This window comes from Hemitrygon akajei, chromosome 7 (genome assembly GCF_048418815.1).
Source record: "Hemitrygon akajei chromosome 7, sHemAka1.3, whole genome shotgun sequence".
Taxonomy (NCBI): Eukaryota; Metazoa; Chordata; class Chondrichthyes; order Myliobatiformes; family Dasyatidae; genus Hemitrygon; species Hemitrygon akajei.
The window spans coordinates 16,967,098-16,984,502 of record NC_133130.1 but is presented as its reverse complement, the minus strand read 5'-3'; the positions used below and the strand labels follow the sequence as shown (position 1 = coordinate 16,984,502).

General features: G+C 45.6%; 1 protein-coding gene across 5 annotated transcripts in view; it reads left to right on the top strand.

The window, feature by feature from the left end:
- adgrg6 (adhesion G protein-coupled receptor G6) overlaps positions 1 to 17,405 on the top strand; it is a 161,718-nt gene that overhangs the window by 109,938 nt on the left and 34,375 nt on the right. For all 5 annotated transcript variants that reach the window (XM_073050438.1, XM_073050437.1, XM_073050435.1 and 2 more), the window contains 5 exons: positions 5,088 to 5,182; positions 7,543 to 7,747; positions 8,502 to 8,670; positions 12,300 to 12,443; positions 15,153 to 15,266. In XM_073050438.1, the coding sequence (XP_072906539.1) occupies positions 5,088 to 5,182; positions 7,543 to 7,747; positions 8,502 to 8,670; positions 12,300 to 12,443; positions 15,153 to 15,266 (727 nt within the window). The remainder of the gene's footprint in view (positions 1 to 5,087; positions 5,183 to 7,542; positions 7,748 to 8,501; positions 8,671 to 12,299; positions 12,444 to 15,152; positions 15,267 to 17,405) is intronic.

Here is a 17,405-nt window from a genome sequence, read left to right as displayed (position 1 = left end):
TTAGATAAAGGGCCCAGAAATGCACACAGTACTCTACATGTGGTCACATCATCATGGTGAAGGATGCATTCCAAATGCCATTTTCAGGGAAATATGTAGACCTTAAGACATAGGAGCAGAATTAGGCCACCTGGCTCATCAAGTCTACTCCACCATTCCATCATGGCTGCTTTACTATCCCTCTTAACCCATTCTCTTGCCTTCTTCCCATAACCTTTGATGCCCTGACTAATCAAGAACCTATCAACTTCCAGTTTAAATATACCCAATGATTTGGCCTTCACAACTGTCTGTGCAACTGTACCCCTCGGGTTCTCAGTTCTACAACACTATCTAGAGCAGGGATTTCCAACCTGGGGTCCATAGACCTCCTGCTTAATGGTATTAGCCCATGGCATAAAAAAAAGTTGGGAACTGCTGCTCTAGAGCACTGGAGTCATAGAGCCATCGAGCAGTACAAGAAGGAATCATTGTTCTGTCAAGTCCCATTGACTCACACTTGGACTATACCCCTCCATATACTTATCCAAACTTCTCTTAAGTCTTCAATTATTAGGCAACCACTTTAATTATAAGAAATGCTCAACCTTTCCCTCATAAGCTTTGAATTGAAAGTAACTGAAAAATGAGTTGTGTTATACATTCAGCTCCATCATCACTCTTCGCTATTTGGTGGAACTGGTCCACACACAACGATTTCTCTTTCAGTTCTTCCAATATTCTCCAAACCCAAGGTGTAGCAATGTGGTTAGAAAAGTCTGTGTTCCAAGTCTTCACTGGTAATGCTTCCCAACTCTTCCTATGCTACATTGATGACTGCATTGGCCGCTTCATGCACCAATCCTGAGTTCCTCAATTTCATCAATATTGCCTCCAGCTTTCATTTGGTCCATTGAAGACACCTCTCTCCCATTTTTCAAACTCTCAGTCTCTATCTCTGGAGCCAAACTGTTGACTGGCATCATTCATACAAGCATTTGATGTGCGTTAATCTGGATTTCCAACATCTGCAGAATATCTTGAATTTTAACAAACAAGAGAAAATCTGCAGATGCTGGAAATCCATCTTTCTATAGATGCTGCTGGCCTACTGAGTTCCTCCTGCATATTTTGTGTGAGTTGCTCTTGTGTTTTAAGTCGTGTTACCATATTTATCTCATTAGTATTGAATTGAGTTATTTTGCAATCTCATTGCTTCAAGTAAAGTTCTGTAAAATATAAATACATTTGAAATGTAAACATTTAATTCTGCCAAGCCACGTTACTGATGGTGCATATGTCGCATATGTAAACAAGATGCATCTACAAGAGGTAACCCTGAAACTGGAACATACTTGTTCTTACTGCTCAATAACTTCAATAACCTCTTTGGAGGCTGGCATGGAAAAGAAGTGTTGACTGCCTGTGAATTTCTGCGCTTCAATGAATTCAGGCAATCTAACATTTTGGTAACATTTTAGTTTTGGTAATCTAACATTTCATGGAGTCATAGAACACTACAGAACAGAAGCAGACCCTTCAGCCCATCTAGACTGTGCCAGACTATTATTCTGTCTAGTTGCAACGACCCCACCTGGACCATTGCTCTCCATACCCCTCCCATCTATGTGCTTATCAAAACTTCAATGTTGCAGTCAAGCCTAATTCTACTACTTAGGCTGGCAGCTTGTTCCACACTCGCACCACCCTCTGAGTGAAGATTCTCCTTAAACATTTCACCTTTCACCCTTAAACCAATGTCCTCTAGTTCTAGTCTCATCCAACCTCAGTGGAAAAAGCCAGCTTGCATTTATCCTATGTATACCCACATAATTTTGTGTACCTCTATCAAATCATCCCTGATTTTCCTACGCTCGGGGGAATAAAGTCCTAACCTATTCAATCTTTCCCTACAACTCAGGTCCTCCAGTCCGGGCAACTTTTGTAAATTATTTCTGTATTCCTTCAATCTCATTGATCTCTTTCCATCAGGTAGGTGACAAAAACTGCAAACAATACTCCAAATTAGGCCTCAGCAAAATCTTCAGTGTAACATCCCAACTCCCCATACTCAGTACTCTGAATTATGAAGGTCGATGTGCCTAAAGATCTCTTTGCAACCCTATCCACCTGTACTCTTCATGCTTGGAATCATTTGGTGAATCTAGCAACCAATAAGAGAGGAAATGAGATTAATGGGATTGCTCAGTGAGCCAGCATTGACTCAATGGGCTGAACAGTCTCCTTCAACGTCCTACGTACAATAGAATCACGCACTCATGGCCACTTTACACCACATGTACCCAATTAAGTAGCCACTGAGTGTATATTTGTGGTCTTCTGCTGCTGTAGCCCATCCACTTCAAGTTTCAATGTGTTGTGTGTTCAGAGATGCTTTTCTGCACACCACTGTTGTAATGCACGGCTATGTGGGTTATTGTCACTTTCCCGTCAGCTTGAGCCAGTCTGGATGTTCTGCTCCCACCTCTCTCGTAACAAGGTTTTTCACCCCCAGAACTGCTGCGCACTGGATGTTTTTTTGTTGTTTTTCACAACATTCTCTGTAAAGAAAGGATCTAATGCTTTCTCAGTGATTAATACCATCCACAAACCCATAAGGAAGCTCAAATCACAGCTTATGCGGGTCAGAGATGACCTGGGTCTCCGACCGATTTGTGTTTACAGGACTCCTTGGGAGGAAGGAGCAGCGTATATCGGCACAGTGGAAACGAGCATCAAGGAGCATATGAGGTGTAACCATCTGGGTTACTCGGAGAAACTGGTGGCAGCAGAACACTGCATTTGCAATGGCCATAGGATTGACTTTCACTGCACAAAACTAATGGGTTTTGGGACTGCCTGATAAAGGAAGCCATTGAAATAAAACTAGAGGAAAATAATTTTAGCAAAGCTGAAGGTCTTGTTCTAAGTAAGAACTGGAATTCGATTGTAAGCAAGGGAAACCTTATTGGATGAGGGCTAACCAATCAGGAGAAATGGATGATGGGTTATAAATACCACTGGACCTAACAAGTTTGTCATCGAAATGTTGGTTATATTTGATACCTGTACCTGGCTGGAAGCCTGAGAAGAGTTTATTCATCATTTAAATCACATTTTCCCCCCATTCTGATGTTTGGTCTGAACAACGACTGAACTTCCTCTAACTTTTAATGGCTGTTGGCAGTTCAACTTAAAGGTGCATTACCACCACCAACTGGACTGGAGTCTGGTGTGGAGAACTGGGAAATAAAACTCTTACTAGTCCTTTATCAAATGGAAACTAGATTGCCCCAAAAGCCCTATAGATTGTAAGAAAGACAATATTGTGACTAAAGTCACTCCCATAAGTTAATAAAGATTTAAAAGAGAACTATCAACCCCAACGAGAGTTGTGTAGCCTGCATTTGATTTCTTTCAACTTTATACACTTCACACTGTATTAGAATGTGCTCAATTGTTTCATAACGATGACAAAACCCACACAACCCAGAGTGATGTTTTCCAACAAGATATAAGGAATAATTAAGCATAGTATGCCCATTTAACTGAACCTCTTGACCATGCCTGCATGATTTTATACATTGAGTTACTGCCACATGACTGGCTGATCAGATATTTGCATTAATGAGCAGTTGGCCACTGAGTGTAGAGCAAGGGTAATATTCCCCCTTGAAGCTGTTTCCCTCAAGAGAAGAAGTAGTTGGTTTTTGTTGGAGGACCCTGTATGATTTTAATCCCATTATGTCATTAAACTGGAAAGGGATGTTCCCAGGACTGTTGGGCTTGAGCAAAAAGGAGGAGCTGGATAGGTTGTGACATTTTTTCTCTGGATCACAGGAGGCTGAGACTTAACTTTGTAGGGGTTTATTGAGTTGTGAGAGACACATGAACAGCCACATTCTTTACACCTGAGTCTCCAAACTGGAGATCATAGGCTAAAAGTGAGTGGGGAACAATTTAAGGGAACCTTTTGGAGCAAGCTTTTCAGACAGAGCTTGCAGAGTATATGGAATAAGCTGCCAGATGAAATGGTAGAGGTGGGTACAAATACGATGTTGTGAATAGCACACGACAACATGCAGGAAGAACTCAGCAAGTCAGGCAGCATCTACGTGGAGAGTTAAAGTTCAAGTTCAACTTAGTTTATAATTCAACCACGTATACAGCTGAAGGAAGTGCTGTTCCTCCAGGACTAAGGTGCAAAACACAGACACGCACAGTCCATATAGTTACGATAGCACATATAGTCGCATAAAACATTACTAGCTCAGGTCCCTGAGTGGCATGGCCTGTAGGCTGATGGTGCATGGGATGGGATATGAGAGATATCCAAGGTCTTTGATCAGGATTCACTCAAGACAGATGGGCAGGTGTAGAGAAAGCACACGTATAGTGTGATGTGGGCCAAATGGGACTGGCACAGTTACACAATTTGGTCAGTATGGACAAGTTGATGGGCCTAGTTCAGTCCTGAATAACTTTACTCTAGTTCCTGTCCAAATGCATTTTAAACATTTAAACATAAGATTACAATAGTAAGTTAATATGATAATAATTATAAGAGGTATACAAAATTATGAGGGGTATCGATAGGATAAATACAAGCAGGCCTTTTCTAATGAGGCTGGATGAGACTAGAATTAGAGGTCATGGGTTAAGGGTGAAAGGTGAAATGTTTAAGTGGAACATGAGGGGGACTTCACTCAGAGGGTGGTGAGAGTGTGCCAGTGGAAGTGATGGATGAAGGTTCGATTTTAATTCTAGTTTGAATACATACATGGATGGCTATGGTCCAGGTGCATTTCGATGGGACTGGGCAGAATAACAGTTCAGCATGGACTCAATGGACTGGCGGGCCTGTTTCTCTATGACTCTAAGAGACAGTTATAGAAGAAAACAGTGTGAGAAAATCCCAAGGCCCTTCTAGAGCCAATGACCACCCCGATATGTTGGACCTGGAAACAGCTGCAATTATTCCATTCCCAAACTGCCTGACCTTCAGAAAAATACATTGCAACTCTATACAGATCCTCCAACGTGAAGCTGGACGTTTGTTCTGTGGCTGACATGTAGCTCTAACTGTAATCTTTTGCTTGCCTCAACAGCGCTTTAAACACGCAGAATTACACGTCTTACTGGGAGCCACCTGACATGAGCAACTGCATCTCCAATGTTAGTGACCTCCCGGAGGTGACTGCAGGTAATTCCCATAAATTCCTATAGTTTTTATTTAACTCAAAGAGCAATGCTGCTGAATAGAGGTGATCAAGTTGTCTGGAAACTGAAGGCCTAGAGGCGGTCTGGCCTAGGGATGGAGGATGGAGGCCCAAAGGCAACCTGTCCTAATGTGGAGACTGGAAGCCCAGAGGTGGCCTGTACTGGGTTTGGAGGCCTGAGGCTGGAAGATGGTCTATCCTAGGGTTGGCAGCTAGAGGCCTGGAGGTGGCCTGTACTGGGTTTGGAGGCCTGAGGCTGGAAGATGGTCTATCCTAGGGTTGGCAGCTAGAGGCCTGGAGGTGGCCTGTACTGGGTTTGGAGGCCTGAGGCTGGAAGATGGTCTATCCTAGGGTTGGCAGCTCGAGGCCTGGAGGTGACCTATATTGGGTATGATGGTTGGAGGCCTGTACTGCGTTTGGAAGCTGGAGGACCGAAGCCAGCCTCTCCTGACTATCGAACCTGTCTGTGTGTGTTAGGGAGGAAAGTGTGTTCTTATCCTGTTGTTGCTTGTATTGTTCTGCTGACCATTGTGTGCCTGCTAATTTGGCAACACACAAAATGCTGGAGGAACTCAACATGTCCGGCAGAATCTATGGAGATGAATAAACAGTCGATGTTTCAGCTCGAGACCCGTCATCAGGACTGGAAAGGAAGTGGAAAGATGCCAGAATAAGAAGGTGGGGGAAAGGGAAGGTGATAGGTGAAAGCAGTCGGAGGAGACGGATGAAGTAAGAAGTTGGGAGGTGATAGGTGGAAAAGGTAAAGTGCGGAAGAAGAAGAAATCTGACAGGAGAGGAGAGTGGACCATGAGAGACAGAGAAAAAGGAGAACGGGCACCAGGGGGAGGTGATAGGCAGGTGGGGAGAAGAACTAAGAATCTTGATCGGAGAATGCTAAGTTGACGTTGGAATGTGTGGTGACACTTACGGGCTGTCCCAGCACGTCCTTAGGCTGTGTTGACTGTTAACACGAATGGCGCATTTCACTGTGTGTTTCCACGCCCATGTGATAAGTTAAAGGATCTGCTCTGATTGGCTATGATCAGATTCTCAGCCATGAAGGCTGGCATTACAAAGCATCAACAATTCAGCCTTATGGAAAAAAAGAGCTAATTAAATTCAAAATGCAAACAAAAATAATAAATTTTGTCTGTTCTTGCATTACTGCAAATCGCAGTATCGATGGTTTGCACTGACCAGGGCACAGGATTGTACTAGTTGGTCCTTTGATTACCGATGATTCCATGGTGATCCTGTAAACTGGGCCCCAAGGATCTCACCCCAACCCTCTGAGGACCCCATCCTGGTTTCCCGTGATGTTGCATGGCCCGAGTCTATGTAACCTGTTTGGAACATGGAACATATAGAACAGTATTGGCCTTTCGCTCCACACTGTCGTGCTGTCATTTTAACCTTCTCGAAGATCAATCTTTTCTCCCGCATAGCCCGCCATTCTTCTATCACCCATGTGCCTATCTGAGAGATTCTTAAAAGTTCCCAGTGTATCTGTCTCCATCACCCACAACCTGGCCGGACTTTACATGCACACACCATTCTCTGTGTAAAGGAGCTTACCTCTGACATCCCCCTGTACTTTCCTCCAGTCACCTTAAAAACAATGCCCTCTAGTATTAGCCATTTCTGCCCTGGGAAAAAGTCTCTTGTTTGTCAACTCCATCAGTGCCTCTCAAACACAAGAAAATCTGCAGATCTGGAAATCCAAGCAACACACACGCAAAATGCTGGAGGAACTCAGCAGGCCAGGCAGCACCTATGCAAAAGAGAACAGTCAACGTTTTGAGCCGTGACTCTTCATCAGGACCTGAAGAAGGGTCTCGGCCTGAAACATTGATGGTTTATTCATTTCCTGGCCTGCTGAGTTCCTCCAGCATTTTGTGCGTGTTGCAATCAACGCCTTCTGTCAGCTTATACACCTCTGTCAATTCACCTCTCATCCACCTTCACCCCGAAGAGAAAAGCCTTAGCTCACTCGACCTCTCCTCATAAGATATGCTCTCTCATCCAGGCAGCATCCTAGTAAATCTCTGCATCCTTTCTAAAGCTTTCACACCTTTCCTATAGTGAGGTGACCAGAAATGAGCAGAATATTCCAGTGTGGTCCAACCAGCATTTTATAAAGCTGCAATATTATCCCACGATTCTTGAACTCAGTCCCCGGACTAATAAAGGTCAGTACACCTAAACACCTTCTTAACCATTCTGTCAATTTAGAATCCCCCTGTTCCTCCACACTGCTGAGAGTCCTGCCATTAGCCTTGTACTCAGTTGGCAAGTTTGATCTTCCCAAGTGTAACACTTCACCCTTTCTCATTGCTTACTGCAGACAATGCAGCTGAAGTGGCCAACCAGCTCCTGGACCTCTCTGCGGACAAGGATCTGACTCGGGAAGAGGTGAATCAGATGGTGGAGAAGCTGAATCAGATCGTCATCGTGTCCGAGATCAACTCGTCTCTGGCAAACACTGTGCTGATCGTTCTGTCCAACATCCTCTCCAGTTCGGACAACGCACTCACCACATCCTCTCAAGTGTGAGTGGCCCTCAGCAGATGGGTCCAATTCTGAGGCATGGAGTCACAGAGCACTACTGCACAGAAACTGGCCCTTTCTCCCATCTAGTCCATTATTCCCCCTATTCCCATCGACCAGCAACTGGACCATAGCCCTCAATATCCCTCCCATCCATGCACCTATCCAAGAATAAATAGGCCCTTCAGCCCATCTTGCAGACCAAGATGCCCACAGAAGTAGCCCCATTTGCCTGTGTTTGGCCCATTTCTGTCTACGTGGGGCCCTACAGTCCTGTAGTGGTTATTGCGACGCTGTTACAGCTTGGGGAGTTCGAGTTCGGAGTTCATTTCTGATGTCTGTCAGGAGCTTGTACGTTCTCACCATGACCACATGGGATCCTTCTGGGTGTTCCGATTTCCTCTCACAGTCCAAAGACGTAAGGGTTTGTAGGTTAATTGGTCATTGTAAACCATTGTGTGATTAGGCTAGGGTTAAATAGGTGGGCTGCTGGGCAGCATGGCCTGTGGTTGCAGTAGGGCCTGTTCTGGGCTGTATCTCTAAACGAAATGAACTCTTGTTATCCATGTACTTACCCAAATGTCCTCTTGCCCTTGACTGTCCCACAAGTGGGAACATGTCGACATCTACCCTGTCATTTCCCTGGAATATCTGCCCCTCATTCCTAAAGAGATGCATTGCATTTCTAACCTCTGCTGGGTTCAGAACCAATGACCTGTGCCTGCTGACACCCTGCTTGCTCCTCCTTGCCCTCAGGGCCCTGAGGACTGTGGACGCATTGACCGCCAAGATGATCTTCAGCGGACCATCGGTGAGCATCACCACCCGCAACCTGGCCATTGGGATCTCCGCCATCGACTCTCAGACGTACAATGGGACCTCCTTCAGCGTTGGGTCCCAGGATGGAGAGGAGTCCGAGCTAAAGGTGAGTTGTCTGGGGTGGGACGATGTTGTGAGAAATCAGATTTGCGGGTTCGATGCGTGGGGACAGAAGGCACTCACTACCGGTAAGTAGGTTAACTAGTTATTTACAAGACAAGACAGGCACTAAACCCTTCAATCTAAACTCGGTCACAGGCACTTAGCTAAACTGACCTTCCAAAGTGGCAGGACCAAACAGACACTAAACATTCACAGAGTGGCAAATACTTACCTAAAGTGTGCACCCTACTGCAGAATACCTCCTGTGTTTACTGCTTCTGTGGCACCCTTGTCTACCCGCTCCACAGCAACCTGGAAGTGAAAAGAGTCTCTGCACGCTAGATTTAATCTCTACTGGCGCCATGATATCATCAGCTAAACGGCGGCTAGGTGGGAGGAGCTGAAATTCTCCGTATACGAGCTTCCCATGGGGGGAGTGGTGTTCAATGGACACTTATTACATGCAAAAGTGTTAGGCACAGATAGTTAGGGTAACCAGTACTGCATATGGCAATGAGATTCTCTCCCTGATGAGCTCAATGTCCTTCATGCTCGCTATTCTGGAGTTATGTGAATATAGCAGATTTTCATTTGAGCAAAATAAACCCTTCAGTTTTTAATGGAAATTGTAAATTGAAGTTAAAATACTATGCAAAAGTCTTAGGCACCCTAGCTCTGTCTATCTATCTATATATATAAATAAAAATATAATATGTGTGTGTACACACGCCTAAGACTTTTACACAGTATCTATCTGGTCATCAATGATTCAATGGTTCCATTTAATATCAGAGAACATATACAGTATACAATCTGAAATTCTTACTTTCTGCAGATATCCATAAAACAGAAACCCCAGAGAATGAACGTTAGAGCCCCAAAGACCCCCTTTTCCCTCCCCCATGCACACAAGCAGCAGCAAAGCATCAACCCTCCCCTCTCCCCCTCCCTGTTCCAGCAGGAAGCGTCAGCACCCACCGCTCACCAAGCAAGCGATAGCGAAGCCCGCAGAGAGACCGTGATCTGCAGTCCAACAGAAACCACTGTTCAGCCAACATGCCGCGGGCTCGCTCTCCCACTAACAGGGAAAAGAGAGGTGTCACTCCTCCCACTGTGAGAGGGGAGAGGAACAGATCACTGTTTCGATGTCACAGTCTGAAGTGACGTTTATTCAAGCTCAGCTGACTTGAGAAACCCTAGACTCATCCCGTGTGTGTGTGTGTGTGTGTGTGTGTGTGTGTGTGTGTGTGAGTGTGTGTGTGTGTGTGTGTGTGTCTGTGTGTGTGTGTGTGTGTGTGAGTGTGAGTGTGTGTGTGTGTCTGTGTGTGAGTGTGTGTGTGTGTGTGAGTGTGAGTGTGTGTGTGTGTGTGTGTGTGAGTGTGTGTGTGTGTGTGTGTGAGTGTGTGTGTGTGTGTGTGTGTGAGTGTGTGTGAGTGTGAGTGTGTGTGAGTGTGTGTGTGTGTGAGCGTGAGTGTGAGTGTGTGCGTGTGCGTGTGCGTGTGCGTGTGTGTGTGTGTGAGAGAGAGAGAGAGAGAGAAATTACTTGAGTGCCGAGGCCTCCGACAGCTGCACTCGTTGTCTTGATGTTCTGATTTCCCGCGACGCTTCAGTTGGTGACACCAGCAAGGAATCGAGTCCACAGGGCCACCCGAGGCCAAACCCTGAATTCAAGGACAGCAACAGAAATATTACCCTTTCTGGAATTAAGTTGGAGATAGAAGAGGGTAGGGCACTGGAGGTTGTCTACATGGACTTTGGGAAAGCATTTATAAGACCATAATTCACAGGAGATGGATTAGGCCATTCAGCCCATCAAGTCTGTTCCACCATTTAGTCATGGCTGATTTATTGTCTCTCTCAATGCCATTCTCCTGCCTTCTCCCTGGAACCTTTGAAGCTCTGATTAATCAAGGACCTATTACCCTACACTTTGAATATACCCGGTGAATTGGCCACCAAAAAGTCATTTGATGCGTCCATCATGCCTGACCTGCTGAGAGTCTCCACTCAATTTTCTTTTTTTTTAGTTTTAGAACTCCATTATCAGCAGTTTTGCTTTAAATGTTCACTTCTCCTCACTACTTTTTTTCTCTTTTCCCACTACTTACTTAATTTGACTTTAGAAAAAAGTAAATATACTGGTTGAGCGCCTCCTCTCCATCCACCAAAAGTGGAACTTCACTGTGGTCAAACATTTTAATTCCGATTTCCATTCCCGTTCCAACAAGTCAGTCCATGGCCTCCTCTTGTGCGGTAATGAGACCACACTCAGGGTGGAGGAGCAACATCTTATATTCCATCTGGGGAGCCTCCAATCTGATGGCATGAATATTGATTTCTTCTCCTGGTAATATTGTTTCTCTCTTCCCCTCCCCTCATCTTCTATTCCCCCACTCTGGCCTTTTACCTCTTATCACCTTCCCCGGGGTCCCCCCCTCCTTCCCTTTCTCCTATGGTCTACGCTCCTCTTCTATCAGATTCCTTCCCCTCTCCCTACCTTTCTATTCCAGCATCTTGCCCCTTTCTTCCTGATGAAGGGTCTCGGCCCAAAATGTTGACTGTTAACTCTTTTCCACAATTGCTGCCTGAGCTTCTGAGCTCCTCCAGGTTTTTGTGTGTGTGTTACAGTAATTTAGCTGTTATTATCACTGTACTGCTGCTGCAAAACAACAAATTTCACAACAGATGCAAGTGATATTAAACCCGATTCTGATTCTCCTGATCTTCCCCGATCAATCTCCCTACTTAAATAGAAACACAATGGTTGTACTGGCAAGCTGAAACATCTTCAGCAGCTGCAGTATACTCCCATAAGCCCAAAAGACACAGAAGTAGAATTAGGCCATTCAGCCCATCGACTCTGTTCCATGGCTGATCTCTTCCTCATAAACATGAGAAAGTCTGCAAAGCAACACACACAGAATGCTGGAGGAACTCAGCAGATCAGGCATCATCAGTGGAAGTTAATAAACCATCGCTGTTTCAGGCCGAAGCCCCTCTTTGGGACTGGAAAGAAAAGGGGGAAAATGCCAGAATAAAATGGGGGGGGGGGAGGGGAAGGAGGATAGCTAGAAGGCGATACGTGAAGCCAGGTGAGTTGCAAAGGTAAAGGGCTAGAGAGGACAGAATATCCTATAACTCTTAATCCTCTCACCAATCAAGAACAGATCAAACTCTGCCTTAAATATACCCAATGGCTTGGCCTCCACAGCCACACGTGGCAGCAAATTCAACAGATGCTCCTCTGTCTGGCAGTAGAAATTCCTCCATCTCTGTTCTAAACTCAAGTCCCTTTATTTGAAGCCTGTGTCCTCGGATCCCAGGGTCTCCTACTGACGGGAACATCCTTTCCACGTCTACTCTATGCAGACCTTTCAGTAATTGGTAAGTTTCAATGAGATCCCCTGCATCCTCCTGAACTCTGTTGAGTACAAACCCAGAGTGCAGAAGGATTAATTTTTACCCTGAAGGTAAAATTCCCTGCTTAATGAAGCAATGCAGGTGAGTCTTGATTGATGAGGGGAATGGTTTGGAAGATGGATGAGTTTGTTGGATCAAGGCGTGTTCTAGAGATATTGCCTCTCTGCTCTGTTGTCATGATATGATTGATGTCTCTCTCTCTCTGGCCCACAGGTTGCTTTAGATGGGAAACCGCTGAGCGACCCCCTAGCTGAAATCGAGCTCCCTCTTAGTGTCTTTGAGCAGTTGACAGCAGAAGAGATCAGTGAGGTCTCCAGGGCCCAGTTTGCCTTCTTCAGTAGGACAGGGTTGTTCCAGGTAAGCACCGGACATTTGAATGTCTACATCCACTACCCTCATGGGCTGTTTCATCCCCACTCTTCCCCAGACCAGTTTCCACCCTCTCGCCTCCTGCCTGCTGATGTCTCTCTTCATTAGGATTGGGTTTGATGGAGCTGGGAATGACCTCCTCCTCCGTAGTGGACACCAGAACCAAAGTCAAAGTCAAGTTCATTGTCACATGCACAGAATACGTATGAACAGATGGAAGTAAAATCTTGCTTGCAGCATCTGCACAGGCACGTGGCATCAGAGACGCAGCAAGAAAATCAGAAATTCACAGCGTGTACTGTAGAATATTAGAGCACAACTAGGGCGAAGTGCAAGTGGCCATGCAGAGGCTGTCTAGTGGTACGTGCTTTAAGGGTTTTGTAGCTCCTGCCCGACGGGAGGAGGGAGATGACAGAATGTGTGGGCTGGCTGTCTTACTGAGGCAGTGGGAAATGTAGACGGGCTCCGTGGAGGGGAGGCCGGTTGCTGTGAGGTGCTGGGCTGTATCCGCAGCTCTTTGGTGGTTATGGTGCATTGAGGTAGTTGAAGGGAAAACGGTAACAGAATGCAGAATAAAGTGTTACGGTGACAAAGAGCAGTGCAGGCAGAAAAGTAAAGTTCACGATCATAACAAGGTAGATTGTGAGGTCAGGAGTACATCTTACTGTGTTAGAGGGCCGTCCAGTATCTTATAGCAGCTTTCCTTGAGCCCAGTTGATTGTGGTTTCAGGCTTTTGTATGTTCTGCCCGATGGGGGGCGGTGGGGGGGGGGGGGGGGCTATGATTATACTCACTGCTTTGCTGAGGTAGCGAGAAGTGTGGACAGAGCCCCATTTTCCAGATGGTGTAGAATCTAATTCTCCTCTCTTCTATTAACCCAGTCACACAACTTTTGCTCCATGGCAGCCCATCTGTCAGTCCTAGGCCCACAAAAACAAGCCATTTGGCCCACTGAATCCATCAGCAACACATTTACTCAAATCCCATATCCTTATTCGTAGGAGCAGAACTAGGCCATCCAGCCCATCGAGTCTGCTGTACTATTCCATCATGGCTGATTTATTGTCCTTTTCAATCCCATTCCCCTGCTTTCTCTCCATAACGATTGACACTCTGACTAATCATGAACCTGTCAGTGTCTGCTTTAAATATACACAATGACTTGGCCTCCACAGCTGCCCGTGGCAATCAATTCCACCACTGTCTGGCTAAAGTAATTCCTCCACATTTCTGTTCTAAATGGACATTTTGTCCTCTGAGGCTGTGCCCTGTGATCCCCACTGTAGGAAACATCCTCTCTACATCCATTCTGTCAATCATTCCTTCCATGTTCCCACTGGAATATGCAGCAGATGGGGCAAAAAGAACACTTGCTTTGAAATGTATCCTAGTCGATCGTTCTGAACATGCTTTAAAGTAACCGCAATGTAGGGAACTCTCCCAAGATTTGGTTCACCCTGATCCCGAAGGAACAAGCAAAGAGGCTGGGGCTGAGGTTGTGGGTCTTGCATTCTTTTGTAATGAGCTCAAAAATGTGAAAAGAAACAATTCATAGGCATTTGCTCCAGTTGTCTCAAGGGGTGCACAGTAGCATTGTGGTTAGTGTGACATTATGACAGTGCGATCGACCCGGGTTCGATTCCCAAAGCAGTCTGTAATGAACTTGCACGTTCTCTCTGTGACTGTGTGGGTTTCCTCCAGGTGCTCCACCTTCCTTCCATACTCCAAAGACGTACTGATTGGTAAGTCAATTGGTCACTTGAGTGTAATTGGGCGCCACAGGAGGGAGAGAGTGATAGAGTGGGTTAAAGGAGAAAATGAAAGAGACAGAAGGACATGAATAGAGAAAGCAGGAGATAGGTTTGAAAAGTGACGAGGATGATCCAATAGTACCACCTCTTGCTTCCTCTTTAATATGGCTTTCCTATTCCCATTCTCTCTAACATTTTCCCTGTCCCATTCCTTCTCTCTATTTCTCTTTCCTCTTCCCCTATTTTCAGTTTCTCTCTTAGTTCTCTAACACTTCCTGCCTTTAGCTTTCTCTTTACATCCTCCTCTCCCTGTCCTTCTCTTTCTTCTTTCTCATCCCCTCTCCTTTTTATCACCCTCTTTCTCATAATCATCCCCTCTCCCTTCACTTTCTCCCTCTCTCCCACTCTCTCCGTTTCCCTGTCTCACTGTCTCTATCTTGCTATTGCCCTCCTCTCTTTCTCTGTTGCCTTCCCCTCTTCCCCTCCCCTTCCTCTTTCTGTCTGTCTCTCCACACTTTTTCTTCTTTCTTGCTCTCTCTTTTTTCCCTCTCTCTTCCCTCATCACTCTCTGCCTCTTTCCTCCTCTCTCTTTCTCTCCCTCTGCCTCTTTCCTCCTCTCTCTTTCTCCCCCCTCTTTCTATCTCTCTCCCCTTCTCTTTCTTTATCTGTCTCTCCCCTCTCCCTCTTTTTCTCTTCACCTCTCCCTGCTTCCCTCTGTCTCTCACCCTTCTTCCCTCTCTCCTTCTCTGCCCCTTCTCTAAGCCTGTTTCCATCTTCCTCTCTTCCCGAGTCTGCCTCTATTCCTCCGCATCTCTCACTGCCTTTGTGTTTTTCCCACCCCCCCTCATTCACCGGACACACGAGTCTCGTGCCTGGAGCCTCACTGACACCTCTCTGAGGCCTGTGTCACGCTGCCTATTTAACAGGGATATCTGTGCTTTGATAGGACCCGCGTGAATTCTCCCTGCAAAGCTTCGTGGTGGCGAGTAGCGTGGGGAACATAACCATCAGGAACCTCTCCGAATCCGTCAGGATCCGCATCAAACACAGGAACCCTAAGGTATGGCCGGCCTGTGGCAGTCAGCTCGTTACAGGTTTCTCTGTTCATTGCTCAGATATCAGTGGTGCCGATCCTTTTGATTTCAGTGTTAATGCTCTCCTTGCTTTTTGTTGCTGTTACTGAGCCCCACAGTTTGCACGTGTCCCCTGTCCCTCCCACCCTCCAGGCTTCTTCAGCAGTGCATAAACAGATTCCTTCTCAACATACGTACCAGTCAGCCTCTCACACCTCTTCATTATAAGACCATAAGACACAGGAGTAGATTTAGGCCATTCAGCCCATTGAGTCTGCTCTCCCATTCCATCATGGCTGCTTTATTATCCCTCTCAGCCCCATTCTCCTGCTTTCTCACTGTAAGCTTTGACACCCTGAAGCTAATCAAGAGCCCGTCAACCTGTGCTTTAAGTATACCCGATGACATGGCCTTCCACAGATTCACCACACTCCGGCAAAAGGAATTCCTGCTTGCTCCTGTTCTCGATGGAAGACTCTCTTTTCCGAGCCAGTGCCCTCTGGTCCTAGACTCCCCCACTACAGGAAACACCTTTTCAATGTCCACTCTGTCTAGGCCTTTCAATATTCAATAGGATTTATTGATCCCCCTCATTCTTCCAAACTCCAGCGAGTACAGGCCCAGAGTTGTCAAACGGTCCTAATACGTTAACCCTTTCTTTCCCAGGATCATTCTCATGAACCTCCTCTGGGCCCTCTTCAATGCCGGCCCATTTTTTCTTAGATAAGGGGCCCAAAACTACTCATAATACACAAAGTGTGGTCCGAGCAATGCCTTATAAAGCCTCAGCTTTACATCCATGCCCTTAATTGAAGTAGATTATAACTGATTTGATTGTAACCATCATTCCTCATTCCCATCACCTGCTGGTATCCTTTGCCGAGAGTCACAGAGTCATTGTATGGAAAATATTTTTAAAATCCTTTCCTTGTTCTTTTCTGCTTTGGCAGCAAGATGTATCCGGAAACAAATGAGGGACTGTGCACATGTTAAAGGTTATAAGGAATTACTTTATTAGAGTTATATAAATAATAAAATAGAGAGAAAGAAAAATGATGAATAAATCAGTAGTCAAGACAAAATAATACTTAAGCCACCCTGCACAATATACTGCTGGAGGGAATCACACTTAGGTGGTAGAGGCAGATAATTTCCATGAGACCCTAAGACCTCATGGCTCCCAACCTGGGGTCCACAGACCCATAAGGCCATAATAAATGGGAGCAGAATTAGGCTGATCTGTTTTCCTCTCAGCCCCAATTTCCAGCCTTTCCCCTGTATCCCTTCATGTCCTGACCAATCAAGAATCTATCAACATCTGCCTTGAATATACACAGAGACATGGCCACCACAGCTGCCTTTGGAAAAGAATTCCACAGATTCACAACTCTCTGTCTAAAGAAATTCCTCCTCACCTCCGTTCTAAAAGGATGCCCCTCTATTCTGAAGCTCTGTCCTCTGGTCTTAGACTCTCCTGCCGTAGGAAACATCTTCTCTGCACCCACCCTATCAAGACCTTTCACCATTCGATAGGTTTCAATGAGGCCTCCCCTCATTCTTCTGAATTCCAGTGAATACAGGCCCAGAGCCATCAAACACTCCTCATATCCCAGCCGTTCAAACCTGGAATTATTTTTGTGAACCTCCTTTGAAACCTCTCCAGTTTCAGCACATGCTTCCTAAGATAAGGGAGCCAGACTGCTCACAGCATCCCAAGTGAGGCCTCGCTGGTGCTTTATGAACTCTCTACATTATATTCTAGTCATCTTGAAATGAATGCTAACATCTCATTTGCCTTCCTCACCATGGACTCGACTGCAAATTAACCTTTTAGGGAATCCTGTGCAAGGACTCCCAAGCCCCTTTGCGCTTCAGATTTTTCTATCTTTTCTCTATTTAAAAAATAACCATTTCATTTCTTGTACCAAAGTGCATGACCATACACTTCCCGACACTGTACTTCATCTGCCACTTCTTAGCCCATTCTCCCAATCTGTGTAAGTCCTTCTGTAGCCTCAAAACTACCTGCCCCTCCACCTATCTTTGTATTGTCTGCAAACTGTGCAACAAAGTCATCAATTCAATCATCCAAATCATTGACATATAATGTAAAAAGAATCGGTTGC